This window comes from Coptis chinensis, chromosome 4 (assembly GCF_015680905.1).
Source record: "Coptis chinensis isolate HL-2020 chromosome 4, ASM1568090v1, whole genome shotgun sequence".
Taxonomy (NCBI): domain Eukaryota; kingdom Viridiplantae; phylum Streptophyta; class Magnoliopsida; order Ranunculales; family Ranunculaceae; genus Coptis; species Coptis chinensis.
Genome location: NC_141459.1, coordinates 101,278 through 120,993, shown reverse-complemented (window position 1 = coordinate 120,993; position 19,716 = coordinate 101,278). Strand labels below are relative to the sequence as shown.

General features: G+C 37.9%; 4 protein-coding genes across 7 annotated transcripts; 1 reads left to right on the top strand and 3 right to left on the bottom strand.

Annotated features, from left to right (window-relative positions):
- Nucleotides 1-736: 736 nt before the first annotated feature.
- On the bottom strand, nt 737-3,456 carry HSD5 (hydroxysteroid dehydrogenase 5). The gene is given in 7 exon segments (XM_086605883.1): nt 737-1,229; nt 1,462-1,523; nt 1,526-1,625; nt 1,744-1,875; nt 2,072-2,157; nt 2,482-2,674; nt 3,167-3,456. Coding segments are annotated over 7 exon segments (1,065 nt in total). The 5' UTR covers nt 3,350-3,456; the 3' UTR covers nt 737-920.
- Nucleotides 3,457-5,006: 1,550 nt separating this feature from the next.
- Nucleotides 5,007-7,661, top strand: LOC147500882 (electron transporter, putative (DUF179)). Its single transcript, XM_086605884.1, has 3 exons — nt 5,007-5,447; nt 5,817-5,944; nt 6,757-7,661. The coding sequence occupies exons 1-3, from the start codon at nt 5,234-5,236 to the stop codon at nt 7,423-7,425; spliced, it is 1,011 nt and encodes a 336-aa protein (XP_086462010.1). The 5' UTR covers nt 5,007-5,233; the 3' UTR covers nt 7,426-7,661.
- A 401-nt stretch (nt 7,662-8,062) lies between these two features.
- LOC147500881 (Protein kinase superfamily protein) lies at nt 8,063-14,629 on the bottom strand. Its single transcript, XM_086605878.1, has 8 exons — nt 13,427-14,629; nt 12,633-12,917; nt 11,795-12,112; nt 11,431-11,658; nt 10,865-10,965; nt 9,919-10,033; nt 9,397-9,789; nt 8,063-8,810 (listed from the first exon to the last, which is right to left on the bottom strand). Exons 1-8 carry the CDS (start codon nt 13,874-13,876, stop codon nt 8,601-8,603), a joined length of 2,100 nt encoding a protein of 699 aa, XP_086462004.1. The 5' UTR covers nt 13,877-14,629; the 3' UTR covers nt 8,063-8,600.
- A 698-nt stretch (nt 14,630-15,327) lies between these two features.
- Nucleotides 15,328-19,035, bottom strand: LOC147500880 (uncharacterized). Of its 4 annotated transcripts, none has more exons than XM_086605874.1 (10): nt 18,637-19,035; nt 18,386-18,560; nt 18,139-18,297; nt 17,800-17,896; nt 17,157-17,227; nt 17,025-17,076; nt 16,727-16,826; nt 16,494-16,631; nt 16,031-16,150; nt 15,328-15,942 (listed from the first exon to the last, which is right to left on the bottom strand). In XM_086605874.1, the coding sequence occupies exons 1-10, from the start codon at nt 18,849-18,851 to the stop codon at nt 15,810-15,812; spliced, it is 1,260 nt and encodes a 419-aa protein (XP_086462000.1). In that variant the 5' UTR covers nt 18,852-19,035; the 3' UTR covers nt 15,328-15,809. The 4 variants fall into 4 exon arrangements, with proteins under 4 accessions (XP_086462000.1, XP_086462002.1, XP_086462001.1 ...); XM_086605876.1 differs by having other exon boundaries at nt 16,727-16,775; XM_086605875.1 differs by having other exon boundaries at nt 18,175-18,297; nt 18,637-18,956.
- Between the last annotated feature and the right edge of the window lie 681 nt (nt 19,036-19,716).

Below are 19,716 nucleotides of genomic sequence, written 5' to 3'. Positions count from 1 at the left end.
AAGAGAAAAAATGGATGGGAAAGATGAGGAAACAGATTTAAACCAAATGACTTTTTGTCCAAGATAACCCTCCCCCTTCTGCAAAATGTTCACTTGATTAAGCACTATATAGTAGTAAAATACCGTATTAATTGGAAAAAAAAATAGTACACAATATATAGTAAAATACAATATTAATTGGGAAAAACAGTACACACGTGGAGTTGAACCTTGGTCTCTTGGGAAGAGAGGTACTATGACCCTCACTTGATTATATCACAGGCGGTTCACATGTACATGTAAGTACTTATCTTACAGTTGCATGGACAAACTGCTGTAACATTTTCATAATTAGTACTTATATATTAGGGGCGAAGAAAAATGGCAGTTGAAACATGCAGTTAAACCAACCAACTTAGTTTTTGTCAAGGAGAGAGAGACTTGGATGAACTAGAGAAACTGCATTGCAGTGAAGAAAAATGAGAGAGGGATGAATAGGAGAAGATGAAACCAACCAACCAACCAAATAATTTGTTTGGACCACCATATTTTATTATTTGTAATTCGATTGATAAACATGCATTTCTCATCAACACCATATTTTATTATTTGTAATTTGATTTCCGGCCATGTGGTAAAAATGCTAAATATCAAAACTAAAATCATCCCTTAAAAGTGTGTTATATACACGACACTGAGGATGTCAATGACAACAAGATTCGATAGATGTTAATTGTTTTCAGAATAGATTTTCACAAAAGAAAACCTCAATCGAGCTTTATTCGTATTATGTTCATTTACAGGCCAATTGAGTAACTCTTAATCTGCTGTTTTATTACGGTTTCCTACAAAATCCAACACTGAAAATCCCGAAAAAACACATCGATCAAACACTAAACAAGATGAGAGAAGTAGTATATAGCTGGACGCCATGTTGGTTTCTATTCAAGCTTTAGTTGATTCTGCCTCGGGGGAGAGAGGGGAGCAAAGCTAAGAGGCCCACTATTAAGTTTTCCTGGGGAACTAGCCTCCAAAAGTGGCCTCCCTGTTCCAACATAGGAGGTTGTCCTTCTTGAACCTTCAGTGGCTAATAGCAACTGAAACGTCCAACGCAGTATGTCTGGTGTAAAGACCCTGTACATCATGAATGTATCATACCAGCTAGGGTACTTTACGTATGCATCACCTCGACAAGCTCCAGATACAATCAACTTCGCAAATTCTTCTATACGCCCACCACTTGCAGGCACCTGAAAACAAAGAAATTCAAGTTTGATGACCAGATATCCCAACCATAAATACTGCACATTGTAACATAAAGACAATCCTGTTATCCTTGGAGGTACTGTTAATTTGAGAATGTTCTCTAAACACAAGTTTTCCCTTTCAAGTGATAAATAAATCTTCATGTGTATTTATGTGCACTATTCCTAGAGTTTGTTTCGTACTTTGCAAGTATCGGAAGGCACAGCAAGAACTTACTTCTCTTTCTTCCTTCCATTGCATTTCTGCCCCCTCCTCCAGCATTAGTTTTCCCCTATCATCTCAGTTCCAATCCAACCATGTGTTGCAACAGTTATTCCAATTTCATCTCTCAGTTCAAATCTTAAGGTCTCGTAAAAGTTCAGGACAGCTGCCTTTGCTGCCTGTTGTGGACAGTGAATGATATATCAGTCTACAATGCAATAAGAGGAAGCAAGCAGGTATTAAAACTCGTATTATGTAAAAAAAGAAAAACTGAGGAACAGAGTGGTCATGACTCACAGCATATAAGCTCATTCTTGGCATGGGTAACCAACTCTCTACCGATGCATTAACGATGATGCGGCCATTGCTTTGTCTTAGGTAAGGAAGAGCGACATATGTAGGATAAACATTTCCCCAAAAATTAATGTCCTGAAACAGAGGTATCTTGTCTAGCAATGATGAAAACACAAATCATGTAAATAGTTCGACTTCACTAGACCATTCTATTTAACATCCACTATTTCAAAATGAAAATGGACATGTAGAATTGCCGTACTTCATCAGGAACCATTACATAAAAAAAATTTGCCAAAATATAATCATGTTGCACTCATTGAAACTTTACCATCATATGCGGAAACACAGATGTATCTGCGGTTTCCTCGAATAGGAATGTATGTCCTAGACTGGCCGTATTCACAAGATGATCAACTGTGATAGACATAGCAAAGCAACAACAAGAGTTAGTATGTCTGCATTGTAGGACTCTGGTGTCCACACAACAGTCTGAAAATAAATTGCTCAGCGAGTCAGCAAACAACTTTGTTAAGCCAATAACTATGAGTGTTAAGCGGATGGTTGGCACAATCATTCATTCGCAAACAGGCCAAAAATAGGGTCGCATGACAGATGAACAATATCGTCAGCTAGTTTGCTAACCAAGTCTTTGACTCTCAGCTGTAGAATATGACCTACACTCATAGTGCAAAAAAGAATCGTAAAACATATAGGAAGAAGTTGGTAAGACCGACATACCTCGACCATAGTAATTGACAGTTTCTTCAACGAATCTTCTACATTCACCTTCCTTGACAACATCTGCAGCAATAACCATGACATGTTTTGCACCCAACTGTCTTGCGTTCTCACTAATTCCCCACAACCTGTATTCTCTCCTAGCCACCAACACTAAATTCGTCCCCCTCTTCGCATATTCATATGCAATTTGCTGCACTTACAAATTCCTAGTTTATCATTACCCCATACACTCTTCTAATTTAGCAAATGTAACCACGTAATCATAAGATCATACGCATGGATATCAATTGATTAATGCATATACTCAACAGTCAACACTAGCGCAACTAACATTTGTATAAATAAAACTCAAATCCAAAGTGAATTTGGGTCGGCTTGGGTTCCTAACTTTTAGAATAAGTCCAACACATTTTATATTCCAACCAAATAAATGGTGACACTTTTCTAAGTAAGTGCTACTCCCCCTCTAAGTTGTGAGATTTTCACTTGCTTTCATGTGAAAAATAAAAAACTAGATGGTCAAAAAATTAGTGCATATCTCAAACGAAGTTTCCCACACAAGTAGGGGAAAATGTAACTCGACCTACTGAACTTACAGAATTATGTTAGTGTTTGTGAGCTGACGAATGATGTGTTCTCAAATAAAGCCAAGTTCTTTTATATAATGAATTGGATTACTTACCTCTCCAATCCCAGAAGAAGCTCCAGTAATTATAACAACTTTATCTTCCATGTTTTCACTACAGAAGGTGCGGAAAACTTTCTCACATGCATTGATGAAACACAAAGTTGGCCAGGCAAATGCAACCATGACCATGCTTGCTGGTGGTACCACCAAATTCAGAAAAGAGTTTAACAGATCCATTTGCAAGGTCAAAAACTCTCAATATGTCTCTAGAGTGGGAAGAGAGTAAGATTGCAAAGTGAGCTTTAAGGTTGATTCTAGTTATTGATGTTTAATTTGTACACTAGGGAAATTAAGGTGATAAGAATGAAGACTGTGGCTTTTAGTGCCAAATATGGGAACACCAAGTGATAATCATGCATGGTTTCTTATGGACACGTTGTGCTTGCTGACTGCTTATGCGACAAATAGGTCAAGCTTTTGGAATCTCTCTAAATTTAGCTAACAACTAAACTTATTGCACACACCTTACATGAGCAACTTGTTTGCTTTTTTGTTCAGTGAAGAATGAAGATCATCATGGGTTGATCGTGACACATTTTACATAAAACATGATTTGTTTAGGCTTAATTCCAATGGTTTGGTGCGGCAAATTAAAACACTAGACCACAATAGCCCACAGTTGATAGGGTAAGCGTAGTGTTCTAAAAAACTCCGGGCGGTGGGGAGAGTGGCTAGCGCCTAGGCTCTCTAGATAGTGTCTAGACGGACTAGGCGGTAGGCGGTTTTTTTTTTTCTAATAATATATATAGTAATACACACTTATACTACAAGAAATGAAAAAATTATTTATCATAACTCAAAAATAAACACAAATAAAAATACTTATTACAAAAATGCATAATAGTTGAAAAATATCGACTTCATATAAAAACATACTCTTTGTTATAGTGACATATAATTTACATTAGACTTTAGTCTTTTAAACTCATTCAAATCTTAAGCCTACACGGGTCTTTAATTTTTGACATTTAATCATTCAAAAAAAAAAAAAAACTTGACTAGACTACCTAGAGCCCCTAGAGGCCACCTAACCCCCTAATCAGTCCGCCTAGTCGGTCCACTGATTTTTTAAATAACTTGGGCCTAGGCGAATCGGTTGGGCACCACCTAGCGCCTAGAGACCACCTAGACCGATTTTTAGAGCAGTGGGTAAGGGCGATAGAGTTTATGGACCCAATGGTTAGTTTTTTTACCCGCCAGTGGCATAAGCATCCAGCAAAAAAAGTCCAAACAAGTCAACCCATCTTAGCCGCCGGATCAGGAAAAAAAAATTTGCCACACCATCCGCCACTCCTACTAGTATGTAGATTTTTCTTCAATTTTGTTTATGTATCCACCACTCCTATTGGCGTGTAGAATTTTGTTTTTTAACACCCTACATATTTTACCCCTCCCATCTCTCTCATATCTTCCACTTCCATAAAGTGTAGAATTTATTTCGATTTATTTATCTGACCACCACTCATTCTGACATGCAGAACATGCGCCCATATCGTTAAAATTGACGGTAAAGATAGGAAAACTTATACTAATAGCGTAAGTGGGTTAGCGTTTTGACGCACCATTGGATCACAATTTCCGTGCACTGTTAGAATTAGCCCGGAGCCTATATCCTGCCTATGGGCTTTTCGTGGATTGGGCTCGCTCAAGTGTACTAGTGTTTGGAGGGCGTACCAAAGATTGTTGATTGCAGTCAAACAGATCCACAAAGCCTATCTATCTTATATATATTCTTATATTCATTTTTCATTTTTCAATTAATTAAGTTCACTGTTGCATACTTGAATTTAAATTTACGTTCATACTAGAAGCAAATGAAGTCCTAGTTCGATCAACAAAAATAAAATTCTTGATGAACAGTTATGAGATATTATAATATATGAATTTTGGGTACACCTTTTTTTTTGTGTGCATGTGCACAGAAGATATATGGACCATACCTCGTAACAAACTTTTGTCAATGAACAAAGATGCCAATAATAAACTAAAAGCATATTCATATTCATTCTCTGCTCTGTTTTTTTTCATATATATCCGTTTAACTCCACTACCCTTTGTTACATGGATCTTCCGTCTTTGAATGTTATTCATAGTGATGGAGGATGTTTCACTTCTCAAATCTTTCAAAACAATAATAGCTCATCTTTTGGGAGATTGGGTTGGGTTAGAGTTGATGATAGGAGTTGTTTTTTAGGAGGTGGGGTTTCGAAATTGAGGCTTTGTTTGAGTTATAGATCAGTTGTTGTTGTTGTTTCTGCTGGAAAGAAGAATCATGGTAATGGAATTTAATTTCAATATCCTGCAATTATTTTATTTTATTTTCGATTAAGAAATTAGTAAAAAACCAACATTTAAGCTTAGAGCGTGAAAAAATAAGCTAATAATCAAATTATGAGGAATAGAAACCATAGAATCATCGTGGGCGTTTTTTTTTTTTTTTGATTGGCAAGCCTGTTTTAAATGAGATCAGTAACTCTTTGATGATTGCGTGGTTCGAGCTGCAAAGGTTTTGATATTGGGCCAATTGTGTAATAAAATGTGATTGCATGTATGGAACACACAAATTGCAAAAAAAAACGAGGTATAAGATTTTGAGGTTGTATTTATAATTTTGTATATTAGACTGGACTTGATTTTTATACAGGAAGTAATGATCATTCTGTTCCTGAGGAAGATGGTTCAAAAGGAAGTAGGCCTGCTTCAGACGGAGACATATGTGATATTGGAGATGACTGGAGAAAGTTCAGAGCAAATCTTGTAGCTCGGAAACAGGTACATGCATGTACATGGTCACATTTCTTCCAAATTCTAGATCCCATAAGATCTCATTTATTTTGTATGGACTGTGAAAAGCTCGTAGATCCCATGCTATGTGTATCATTAGATTAACACACGGTTATTATAATGCATGACTGTGTTATCCTGTGTTGCATGGGTACGGGACGGAGTGTCTGGTTTGGACACGGGTACGACAATTTGGACACGAGATCTGAGAATTAGGGTCTGTTTTGCTTGTGTCCGGGTGTCTGTACCAGTGTCCGTACCAGTGTCTGCAGGACACGGGTACTCGATACAGAGGAAATTAGGGCGTACCCATGCAACAGAGGTGTTATCAAATATCCGTGTTTTTATATTCATCGATGCCCATATGTTCCCCCTGAATCCACTTGATCCATAAATTCCTTGACTGACGCCTTTGCAATATTAATTTGATCTCTGGTCATTGAGTTTGATACATATTGAAAATGTTTAAGTCCACTTCCTATAGATTTTGTGATCTGATTTTTCTTGTGTAGATCCAGATGTTTGGACTAAAGATGATGGGTTAAATTGGCTTGTAAGATAATCCTCCTGCACTCCATGTTCGTATGATAATTCTTGATACCATGTACATGTCCTGTTTTCTGAAAAGTAATAGACATTAGAAATGCTAAAGATTTCTAAACTATGGGAGGCACTTTTTGTGGGATGTTGAGCTTTTAAACTGCATATCCTGCCAGATCATTAATGGTTGTATAAGAAACTATCCAGATAAATCAAATGACATCAATATGATATCTTATTAGAAAAATGTTCATGTCCAGGTACACCTTGTGGATGTTGATAACCCTTTCCATGACAAAGCCTCCCATGAGATTTCCAAACCGCTTGGCCAGAAATGGGCTCACTCAATTTCTGTACCTGAGACCGGCTGTGTCTTGGTAGCAACGGAGAAACTTGATGGCGTTCCTAACTTTGAAAGAACTGTTGTCCTTCTCCTCAGATCTGGGACCAAACACCCATACGAGGGGCCTTTTGGAGTTGTCATCAATCGTCCACTTCATAAAAAGATCAAACACATGAAGCCAACAAATCTTGATCTGGCCACTACTTTTGCAGATTGTTCTTTATATTCCGGCGGCCCTCTTGAGGCTAGCATGTTCTTGTTAAATGTTGGAGCAAACCCACTGCTTCGTGACTTTGAACAAGTGATTCCTGGCCTGTGTTTTGGTGCTAGAAACAATTTGGATGAAGCTGCTGCCATGGTGAAAAAAGGTGTGCTTAGGCCTCGAGATTTTAGATTCTTTGTTGGATATGCAGGATGGCAGCTAGATCAGTTGAAAGAAGAGATTGAATCAGATTACTGGTATGTTGCTGCCTGTAGTGCAAATTTGATCAGTGGGGGTTCTTCATCAGGTCTGTGGGAGGAGATTTTGCAGTCAATGGGGGGTCACTATGCAGAAATTAGCAAGAAACCGAAGCAGGATAGCTGATGCAGATGTTCCAGAAGTCCAGAAGACCAGAACCCACCAAATGTACAGGAAGTTGCTAGAATAATGCGCATTAGGTGATCAATTTGTTATCATTATGGTCCGACCTCCTAGTGATGCTTCTTGTAAGTAACATGAATGTTTTAGTTAATGAGTCGGCCTTCTAAAGGTAAATTATGAAAGTTCCCTGCTAAATGAAAGTAATTGAACCTGTAGATTTTTCTTTTTTTCCTCTAAAATGACTTTTCTTGTGAAGAATTGTTGGCCGAAGCATTTTAAGTACACTCATGTGTATGATCTGTTAAATTCCGTAACTTCTGCTGATGGTAGTACTCAGTGCTCATCTTAGACTCCTTTACCTGTCAACTATGCTGGACATGCATGATCTGTTAAATTCCGTAAGTTTTGCTGATGCTAGTACTCAGTGCTCACCTGATTCTTTTGTACCTGTACAATATGCTATACCAAAGCATGGTTGCGTCCACATTAGCAAAAGTTAATGCGTTCAGGAAACTATCTTTTTTCATCCAGGAGTACACCTTAACAGATGTATGAATGTATCCAAACATTTTATATTGAAAATAACTGGTAGCTAATTCGCTCATCATATTCTTTTTACCAAAACAACATTCTGAAGGAGTTGGAAAAAAATCAGTCTTCTAAGAAATTAATATCAAGTCAAAACTTAATAGCAAGGAAGAACAATATATGACCAATATATCCATTTTTAATGGAGTGCACGTACAAGTAATGGAAGGGTAAGTATTATGAAGATAACCAAGTAACCAACCCTTTCCCATACACAACCTTATCCCACCTTCACCTCCAATTTAACTGTACAAGAGAGGAATCTCATCATCTAAGACACAGACCAATATGTAAGCAGCAGCATTTCTTCATTTACATTAAGCCACAATTAGCTGGAGCGACCACTACAAATTTCCCACAACAGCTTACTTAATCGGTGGTCAAAAATTCAGATCTGCAGTATCTACCCTCTGGGCCACCAAAGAGTCCATAGCTTAATCAGCCTTCCATATCACAATGCAGCTTGGTAACCCCAAACAACTCTTCTCTTAAAAGCTCCACTTGATGCAAATTGTTAACCAGAATAGCAATGCTTGAGCTTTTATTGTTGCAGGACTGATGAAAAGTCAAACCACAGCAAGTGTCAAGTATCATCTGCCATTTCTCCCCGAGTAAAGTAGCGCTTCGGATTGGATGCCATCACCAATATTCTTCTTGGTCTTGACCTTATCGAGACGAGCTTTACGGACAGCCTGTTGAATTTGCCTCTCATGCTCTTTAAGCATTTCGTCGAGATTCCCCCCAGGAGGCATTAAAGGTCCAGAGTAATGGATCCTATTTTTCTTGGGTGGGCCATAACCCTGAAAAAATCAATGCAAGTTAATTTCAAACATTTAACAAATAAATTATATTTTCATACTGATATAAAATATCAATGCTGCTACAGTACGAGACATTTTAACATGGCTTATTTGTTAAGATCCATATTCTCTTTAAGGGTTCTTAACCTTTCATGTCATCACTCTATGAGATGCAATATTGAATTGAACTCACTCAGCTACCTAATTGCAGCAGATGCGACAGACACCCATTCTATAAAACAGTGGAGCAGATTATATATCTTCATGACTAATCACACATCTTATCATCCTGTTAACATATCGTTTCCAAATAAAATAATATAAGCACTGGTGATAAATTATCGAAAGTCGCTGATTAAATGGACACCCTAAGAAAAAACCCTAGTGCTTTCGTTATGAGTCATGCTCATCTAATATGATGATCCAACAAATTGGATATCCAAGAATACAAATAAAGGAATCAAATACTCATATATGATTACAGCACATACAAAGTTTTCGGGCAAATAAGATTGCGTTGTTTAAATAAGACAGAGTTATTTAATGGTCTATCTAGTTGACTACCAACTAGTTCCTTGCTACATACCTTATCACCCTTCTTGTGGGAAGAGGCGGGCCTATCCAGTAAATGGTTGTTCCATTCCTGTTTTCCAGATGGTTCGGCATCATCTAGCTCATTGTATTTAGAACTTAGTTTCTTATCCACCCACTGAGAATGTGAGTTCCTCTCTCTAGGGTTATTGAATCGTGCACTGTTTCTTGATGCCAAACCAGAGTGTTCAGAAGCTCCATTGGGCATGGGCATGTATGATCTCTGAGTCCTTAAACCCACATGTCCACTCTCCATCCCCTTTTTGTTCCATGAAGATCCATACGCACTCGGCCCTCTGGGAGGATCAATGGGAAAGCCAGATCCAGCATCCTCTTGTGGATTGTATTTCTCACTGTTGCTTTTTGGGTTTGACTGTGGCTGCCGCTTCTGAAAATGCCATAGAAGTCAAGAGAGAGGTAAAGGAAAGGTAAAATAAGGCGAAGACTTCAATCAAATTGATAAACAAATATAAAAAAAAGGGCCAACTCTAATAACAGTATGAAGACATGGACATACTTGTAATGAGATTTGTAACTCAGCATTCACATTTGGATCTGCTGCAGCGTTGGAGTTTCTCGAATCCCTCCTCCCATATTCGGATTCACGGCCTTTAACAGAAGCTGCTCTTTGCCTGCATAAATATCGTCAGTTCAGTACGCTGGTAGAGAAAATAATTGCATGATAGAAAGAAAATAGTAACACTTTGTGCCTTTTGTGGAAGAGGTTGCAGTCCTCAGATTAGTGTTCTGGATCTTCCTTTTCATTTTCATATTCAAAACAGGGCAGAAGAGCTTCTAGCTACCATCTAAAACCATCTATAGAATAGGAGATGCTACAAAAGCCTCACAGTTTACATAAAACCTCAATTTACATTAAGAAAACATATGAAGAACGAAAAACAAAGAATGGAAGGGACCCAATGGCCCCAAATACAAGAAAAAACATTTTGAAAAATGGTTTACCACCTAAAAACAAAGAACATGAGGGAGTCTCACTCGACACATTAAACAAATTTAGCTGAAAAAAAAAAAGGCCTTTCCATGGCAGTAATAGCTTTCACCAAACACCTTAAGAATAGCCGCTTAGTGCCCTAAATTGCATTTGGGGCGGAACACCAGAAGTACAGTGATAGAGATCAGCAACCAATCCTATAGCAAAACGTATACGAGTTTCAAGATGCAAGGAACTTTTCAGTCCCCGCAAAATCTGAGTCAAATTCACCAGAATGGATAGGGATATTGAGATGGACTCCAAACCGACACACATTGTGATGGACAGACTCTCACTCATGAGAAGACTAATAATCTTTAATGGCTGCGCAAAAATTAGCATTTAATTTCGCACGGGATAATACATTTTTCAGGATAGTAGAACATATTTTTCCAGTGAAAAAAATAGGGCTGAATAGCATTTTCCAGAACAAATGAATGACATAAGCTGAAATAAATTAATTATTACATACCTTCTAGCTTCCTCATCCCGGAGTTTAGTATCAAACTCCTTGCTCGGTGGATACTTGGGCAAAGTTGATGGATCACAGGGGTATGGCTTTGTTGTAAAGAACTGACCAAACAAATGATCTTGAAGTTAGGAAAAGGAAATAGCAGGAAGTGTATATATTAAAACATTACTTCTCAAACCAGATGCTCCACATAGGACATAACTAAGAAGTGAAATTTATTGAAAATTGACACTTCATTTATGTTTTTAAAGGAGCATGAGAAGGAAATTGCCAACAATTAAAAGAATTCAGGGATTTTAGTATCTCATGCAAAAATAGAAAAGAAAAGAAAGAATTTATTCAGATGGTTCTTCTTCAATGAATGAGTTTGCAAGTTAGAGGCAAAACTTTATGACGCATGAAAAGGAACTTGTGTTAGACAAGCAAACAAAATTAGTTATCGAAAAGCCATCGAGTGTTGTCAACATAAATATCCAATTCCAACCATGGTTAAACTTTTGCTTAAAGTAGCATAGCCTCATGGAAAAACACCATATGCATTAGTTTCAAAGAAAATCTTATCTTACATCACTTTTAAGTGCAGAAGTAGATGATCCCCGGGATTCAGGTTCTATAGCAAGAAGGACATCCACAAGGTCCAAAGCAGAAGAAGGAAAGTCCTTGAAGCTATCAGTTAAACACCGTTGGTACGGATGTTGAGGCTTGAATATAGTTGCATGCGGCAACCTTGATTTTTTCCAGTAGTCCTCAGAGGGAGAACCACAAAGCTTAAAGATCTTATGCATTTGCTCCACCTAGATATATTGAAAGGTTGAGAACACCAGGAAAATCCAAACCATATAGAATATTTACTATTAGATTCCTTCAAACCATTTGTATTAGGAATATGTAAACCATATATAGGATTATGAATGATAGATCAGACATTACCTCTGTTCTCCCCGGCATGATAGGCTTTCCAGCAAACAATTCTGCAAGAATGCAACCAGCACTCCAAAGATCCACAGAAACTCCGTAGTCTGTGGCACCAAGCAAAAGCTCAGGTGGTCGATACCACAAAGTTACAACACGGCTCGTCATCGGCTGTTTCTGATCAGGATTGAAAAAGGTTGCCAGACCAAAGTCAGCTATCCTGAGTACGCCATTGTTGTCAATAAGAAGATTCGATCCCTTGATATCTCTATGCAACACCCCACGATTGTGACAGTGTTCTAACCCACAAAATAATTGCTGCATATAGCATTTAATCTGCGCCCAATGCGTACACATTCATATAAGAATAGATCACCAGACAAATTCTTTAGGTACCTTATATTAATTGACGCAGACTTATCACTAGACAAATAGACCGTGTTATCAATAATAAGAAGTGGAAAAAAAAATCTGAAAAATGAACATCAATGATGTTAAAAGATACAATGAGTGAGACATTCATTTTGTTTCTTTAGAAGCAAAAGAGGATACAGTGAGGAACCTAGAAAATATACGTGGTCTGCATCGAGCTAGTGGTTGGAATTTCTTAGACGTCTCTAATGGTTCACTAGCCTACTTAATGTGAATGAAGGTCTCAAAGGCACTTCTATCAATTGGTCAAACTGGAGGTACCTTTAAATCGCATATTTGCATTCATGCACCTAGTATAATGTGCCATCAATTATGTTCTATGGTTGTTTACCTCTTCCTTTGCCATTATTTTCCTATGAACACAGCTTATTATGAACCAAAATGGAAAACTATAGCCCCTAAAGTATTAAGTAAGGGAACAAACCTGTGCTTCAGTAAATTTTATATTTGGTGACCCCGCGAGCCCAGCTAGGTCATGTTCCATGTATTCAAATACAAGGTACAAGCTGCATGACATCCGTGATGTAACCAGACCCTCGAGCTTGACAACATTTGGGTGATCAAGCTTACGCAGGATATAGATTTCTCTGGCCATAAAACGGACACTTTCTGGGTCCATATTAACAAAGCGAACTTTCTTCAGTGCAACTATTTTGCCAGTTTCAAGGTCACGGGCTCTGTATACATTGCTATAGGTTCCCTGTCCAATCTGCATTTGAGAGAGTTTAAAAGATGATAAGCAAAGTAAATGAACCACGTCTATTTTGCAAAGTATATCATTGTCGAGAAGAAGACAAAACCATAGTAGGAAGATCAACGAGAATTTGACATTGACCCCTATCATTCAACCCATATAGAAATTCCACATATGGAAGTGATTTTTGTCAGCATGGTCAATATAATATCATTCCTATGAAAACGAAATCAAACTGTCCTAGAATTCTCAGCATCATCAAACACCGTCTCCATTGTTTTTAATAAATAATTTTCTTGTCCCGTCAAAGTTGTGTCTAAAGGTAAGGAGACTTATCGCCAAGTATGTTGCACTCGTAATTACAACTACCACCAGTCCACAATTAGATTGCAACAAGATTGATATGATTAAATAACTTTTGCCAATCAAGATGTTCAAGAAGTTAAATACCGAATGGAAAGTACAAGGTGGTAGGAGATAGACAAGGCATCAAAAGAATGTGGATGAACGAGAGGGAAACTCACTTTGTCTAATTTCTCAAATGAGTCTGCTCTTCTCGGTAACCAACCTTTAATCGCTTCTCCTGCCACCGCTGTGAGCCAAGACGGCCACCCTGCAACAACTTGTTCTCCCTCAGCACCATGGGGAAAACTAACTATCCTCGATATCGCTGTCCGCTCTCCTCCTCCATTCACCCCAATATCCACCGTCGCTCGTCTCTGGTGCTGGGTCTTATTCACATTAACCACTGCACCTTTTACCCCTACATCCAATGCAACAAGTGTGGAGATATCAGTCCCTTGTGTCGGGGGCGTCAAAACTGGCATACGACTACCACCATCGAAATCAATAATCATTTCCTCTCTCTTGGAGGGAGTAACCAATGGTTTGGAAGATTTATATTCCTTCTCTCTCTGGCTCTCCACATATTCATTTGCAGCTGTGGAAGTCCCTTTCGAGCAAATGCAGCCCATTCCAACTCACAATCCCCTCGTCACAATCCTTCACTTCCTATAAAAATATGTTCTTTACGCTCATATCTAAACCACATTGTATTTATCTCCTTGCAATCCTCTCCAATCAACCCTTTCTTGATTCCAAAAACGAAATTAATTCAATGTCCTCAAAGTTAGATATAATGAACCATCCAACCAACACCAACATCAATAAAACCAACTCACCATAATTAAATGTAATCAATTAATTAACGAACCTGAGGAAATGAATCAAGACCTCAAAAAAAAAAAAAAAGTGGTCCGGGGCCCGGGGCCTTGTTGAATAATTAATTTGTTGGACAACAAAGTAAGAAAAATTCAAAAAAAATTCAAAAAAAATGAAAAAACGGAATCAGGTTACATCTGGATTTGTTCAGATTGTTGAGGGAAGAGAGAGAAAGAGTGATTTTCGGATCTGAAAGAATCCTACAAATGCGGATGAACCATTCAAGAAACCAAAACACAGTGTCTCTGTGTGTGTGTGTGTGTGTTAACTCTTTTAAAGTCTTATTAACTTATTATTATGGTGTCTAAACATAGAATTAAATACGTTCTTTCTCTCTCTTCTTCTGTAACTCAAGAAGAGCGCCAGAGGGAGGCAATAATAAGTCATATGATTGAATTGAATTTTCAATTTTGACAAAGTAGCATGCACGTCATTGGCAAACTAGAGATGTCAATGGTTTCCATAACCCGATAACTGACCTGAAAAAAACTGATAAAAAACGGTTTGGGTTTTGGTGATTTGGTTTGCCTTTTAGCTAACTGAAATTGAATCGAAATTATAAGATATTGGTTTGGTTGGCATTTTAATATTAATATACTGTTAACAGTGGGGGCGTGAGAGAGAGGGAGTGGAGATTGAGAGTGCGTAAAGAGAGAGAGCGTTCACTTGAATATTTATAATTAATTTTGTATATGTTTATTGTGACTGAAATTAATCATTTATAATTTAATTGATTTTATAATTTTCATTTCTGATCGGTTTCAATTCGGTTTGGTTTGGTTTTGGGTTCCCAATTTTTTTATCGGTTCAGGATTGGATTTTTCAAAACCCAACCTCAAACCGATTGACAGCCCTAATCAGAGCTAGTAAAACTATGTAGATTTTGCTTCAGTCCAGCTGAAGACTAGAACCAGTCAACTACCAGTCCAAGTGGCACTAACGGATTATAAATCTAAGCAAAGTGGAATAAGTTGGTTTTAGCACCATTATTAGAAATTTCTTGTTGATCAAGATTCATCTCTGTAACTGTGTTATTGCATCATTATACACAACACATAGATGTCGAGGTTGAAATTTGTATTTCGAGGTAAATGTGTGTATTTCAAGATGATCCAACGGTGAAATAACATAGTTACAGAGATGAATATCTGTACCGGTTATAGAGGAACCGGATTCTTTTTTTAAATAAAAAAACACGCTCAAGTGGAATGTGTATACAAATTCCTATTATTTAATTTTGTAACATGGAAAAAATAAAAAAATAGTCATTTATTTGCGAGAGGAATTGTTGATTCAAGACCACTTCAAACATTTAAGCCTGCTTTGATAGTCACCAAAGAGGCAAAAGACCAATGAAATTCCACCGAACAGCAAGACCAAAGGAGTGGGATTTGATGACTTCGCTTGCCGCTTGTATATAGGGTCAACCTATTTAAAGCGCAGAGTACGACAGTGGAGACCATTAAGTGATTGTTAACGGATTCTGCCCCACCTGACTACTATCGTGCATGCCACTGACACTTCAGATAGTTAATTCATGCTTACAATAAATAACTCCCCATGTCCGGCAATTCGGAGTTGTAGACCTTATGAGGCAGTCAAATGAGTGATCCTATCTACTGAGCGCCTGCAATGTATACGCTGTTGTAGCCTTCTGTATTGTGAGGATGCTTGTCTGAATTGGACTCATGAGCATGCAGCTGCAGCTAGATGCTCACGCCTACCTTCAATAAATTTTTGACAGAAATGGTCGAACTCCCCATTTTTTATAGCTTCCCTTATTGTCCGGAAGAAACCGAGGTAATGGTGCGTATTGTGTCTGAAAAACAAAGTAAAAGCTTCACTTCAGTAAGGACGCTACAGAATCTGGAACTCTAGAGGTAAAAAACACAAGGAAAAGCACTTACATTTCTAATAGAATCTGAGCCAACATTTCATGAACATTGAGAAGGTGATTGATGTATGCTCGTGTGTGGTTCTGGCAAGTATAGCATCTACAGTTATCAGCAATTGGCGATTTATCTTTCCTGGAGAGCAACGAAAACAACATTCATACAAAGGAAATTAGATCGTCATTCTATCGACAATGAAAAACATTATACTAAGAGAAACAGAGGAATGTAGGTCAGAGGCCACATACACATGATTTAGGAACAAAAAGAAATACAAATGAGAAAGAAGCAAACAGAAACCAGGATGCAAAACTTAAACAATGCAATATAGAACTACCCAATTGGCCCATGCAGCTAAAGTATGCAGCCAACACCCTCCTCGGTCTTTCTATTATACTAAATTACTAATAGTCAAACTAATGCGATAGAAAATGACAATATTTTTAATCTATACATTCAATTCGATGTTGTTACTTACCTATAAACTGTCGCTCGCAGATTTATCTTTGTACAGTCACCCCCTGTGTCACTCAACTGGGAATCAGAAATGTGTCTCTCATCTCTGTTCAGAGGAAATACAAGCGCAAAGCCTCCAAGAGTAAGATGGTAAATATACCTGTGAAAGTAATAAAGTTTCAATCTTCTATTTATTCAATAATAAATAGCAGGGGAATGGTGCATGCATAGACATATGGGCACTGAATTACATACGTAGAGTCAAAGAGATCGACACCAGAAGCAACACCCAGCAAGACTTCCTCTGTAAAAATTAAAACCAAAGCTTCGACTGTGATATATATTGAGGTAACCATTGATTCCTCCAAATTTTTGTTGGATCAATGAAGTTTCATCCAAAGATATAGTATTCATTCCTAGACCACACTTTGTTCATAAAAAAACACAAACTGAAGATTAAGTGGATATATGAGTTGTAAGAGTCTTTATTTTCCATTTCCATAATAACAAATGATCATGAGTTCAGCAGAAGAAAGCATGCATATTAGCATACCTGGAAGTCCAAGCCCACAAATTTGACGTGGCTTTTCTTTTGGTAAGACATCCTGAGCATGAGTGACTATATTAGGAATCCGAAATAACAACCATGAACTATGACAGCTAGAAATGGAGGCTAACATCTTACAGTTACTGCAGTGAGGAGAGCAGAGCGCTCTTCTGTACTCTCGCCAAGCCCAAACCCTCCAATCCAATAACCTGCATTAAACTACAAGGTTTGAATCAACAGATATTTTAAAACTAGCCACTAACATATAGTAAAGGTAAAAAGACCTAATGGACAAGCACAAAAGGCAGCTTCAGACACTAGTTGACTAGGTATACAGGATTAGTGCAAGGTTAGCTATATTAGTTTGGTTTCGCCAGTCACCTGAGGAATTTAGATAAGAATCTTGGTTTGTTTAAAGTTGGGCCTCAGCAGCCATCAGGGTCAAAACCGAGCATAGTACCAGTCGTTGCGAAAGCAATGCCATATAATAAAGCTAGAAGAGCTTCTGTTTACTAATTTATAGGTGTAGTTCCATTAAAGCCCAAGGGTTGGTCGAGCGAGCAGTGAGCTTACTCTTAGGAACTAAAGAGATGGAAGTATGGAACTTCTTAACCCAGTTGACTAGCTAGGCATGATCTCAACCTACAAGATGATCTTAAGTCTTAAGAATTCTACCATGAAGAGATGTCCCTTTCTTTAGCAATATAATCCAATCAATAGTCTATAAGTAGATTTTTAGGAAAAGAACCCCGGGAAAAAGAAACTGTGATAAGTTGCTAACCTGATACATGTCGCCTAGCTACTTCTTGAGCACAACGAATGCGCTCTTCTACACTTGATCCCCCAACAATGGCTCCTAAAGCCAATTTACCACCTACCTAAATCACATATAAAGATAAATAAAAATAATGCACAATGTCATACAATCCCCAAATAAAGTACAAATCAGACTATTAGAGTGTGACAATCTCTGGTCACAAAATATGTGTACTGAAGTAGCTATCCATCTATGTTCTTTTGTTCAATCAGTGTCATGCATTGAGTTTAAACATTTTTATGTATTTATTGCAAACACCAATACACAACATATTAAAGAACATAATATACAGATGTAACTAACCGGGTTTAAGGCAAGGCATTCATCAAGCCAACGCACGGTTCGATCCACCGAAGTCTTGTTTCTTTTTTCTAATACCCAAGCAGGCACTTCATCTGCCAAACTAGCCCACAGGTTTGGTTTCAAAGACGAAATCATCTCCATGTACTCAGCAGGTCTTATCTGAAAATGACAATTTGAAATATATAAGCATTTACAATTTAAACTATATGCCAATGAACAAAAAAAAAAAAAAAAAAATTATAATTACCAATCGGCGCCCACAAGGTGTCTCGAAAGAGGCACCAAATTTGTTAGAACTTTCACAGACAGGTAGACATAACATTGAATCCCTTGGAGCAGCAACAAAGCAGTGCTTATGCAAACCAACCATTTTATGCAATCCTCCAATACTTGATATGGCATTTGGAGTAGGACTTTCTAAGCTGAAAATATTTCAAGATTGAATCTTTCTTATTGAAAAAAATGAGTGTAGACAAAAAAAAAAGAGTAGGGACTTACAAGTGAAGTGGGCTGACTTGGAGAAGATGAGAATCAGGGGAAGGAAGTGAAGGAAGGAGATCATGTGCAATGAAAACTGGAAGAGCTTTGCGTGTAGAGAGAAGAAGAGATGGTGTTTCAACAGGTGTTGGGCAGTTTCCTAGCTGTAAAAGTCCTACCCTTGCTCTTCCATTACCATTGCTACTGTTACTTAATGCTTTCACTGTAAACTTCATTCTCTTCTTCTTTTCTCTTTATCTTTTCACTGCAAAGCTCTCACGCCGGCTAGACAAGACGCGGGTTCATTTTTCAAAGACCTCTTTCTTCCATCGGTCTGGGGGTGGAACTCGGGAGGATTGGGTCGGGTTGAGGGATAATCCGAGCCGGAGACCAAGCCCTCTGTTTTTAAATTTTCAGCCCAAGTCCTAGCCCGACCAATTCAGGTTGAGTCGAGTTGGTCAAATTTTTTTTTTTTTTTTTTAAATTATGAGATAAAAAACACTAAAATTAAAATGTTTTAATGAAATCAAAGAGATTTGATTGTTTGAAAGGAAAAATAATCTTGTTGATTACACTAGTATACTGCTAAGCAATGGGGGCGTGAGCGGAGAGGGAGAGGGAGAAGTGGAGAAGTGGAGATTTAGAGTGCGTGGAGAGGGAGAGAGAAAGGGAGAGGGAGAGGGACGAAGAGAAAGAACATAAGAGATGAGAACAGATAGACAGACAAAAGTTGGTTTTTTCGCATAACCCCTCATTTTTACTAAGATCGTTCGCTCCGCTCACTCGATTATTCTCTAAAATAGATATTATAAACCATATTTTTTATAATAATAGAATGATTGAAAGATATATGTAAATATATGCACACGGGATCGGGTTTTTGGTTTTTGATATTCTAACCCAAGTCCAACCCAAAATCAAATTGGGTTTTGATTTTACAAAACCAAACTCGGACCACGGATTTAACATGTTAGCCTGGGACAATAAAAATCGGGTTTTAGTCCATTGAGCTTGGGCTAACCCAACCCAAGTTTCACCCCTATTTTATATTGTCTTAGTACAGAGGTAAAACTTGGGTCGGGATAGGGCAAGGTCGATGGA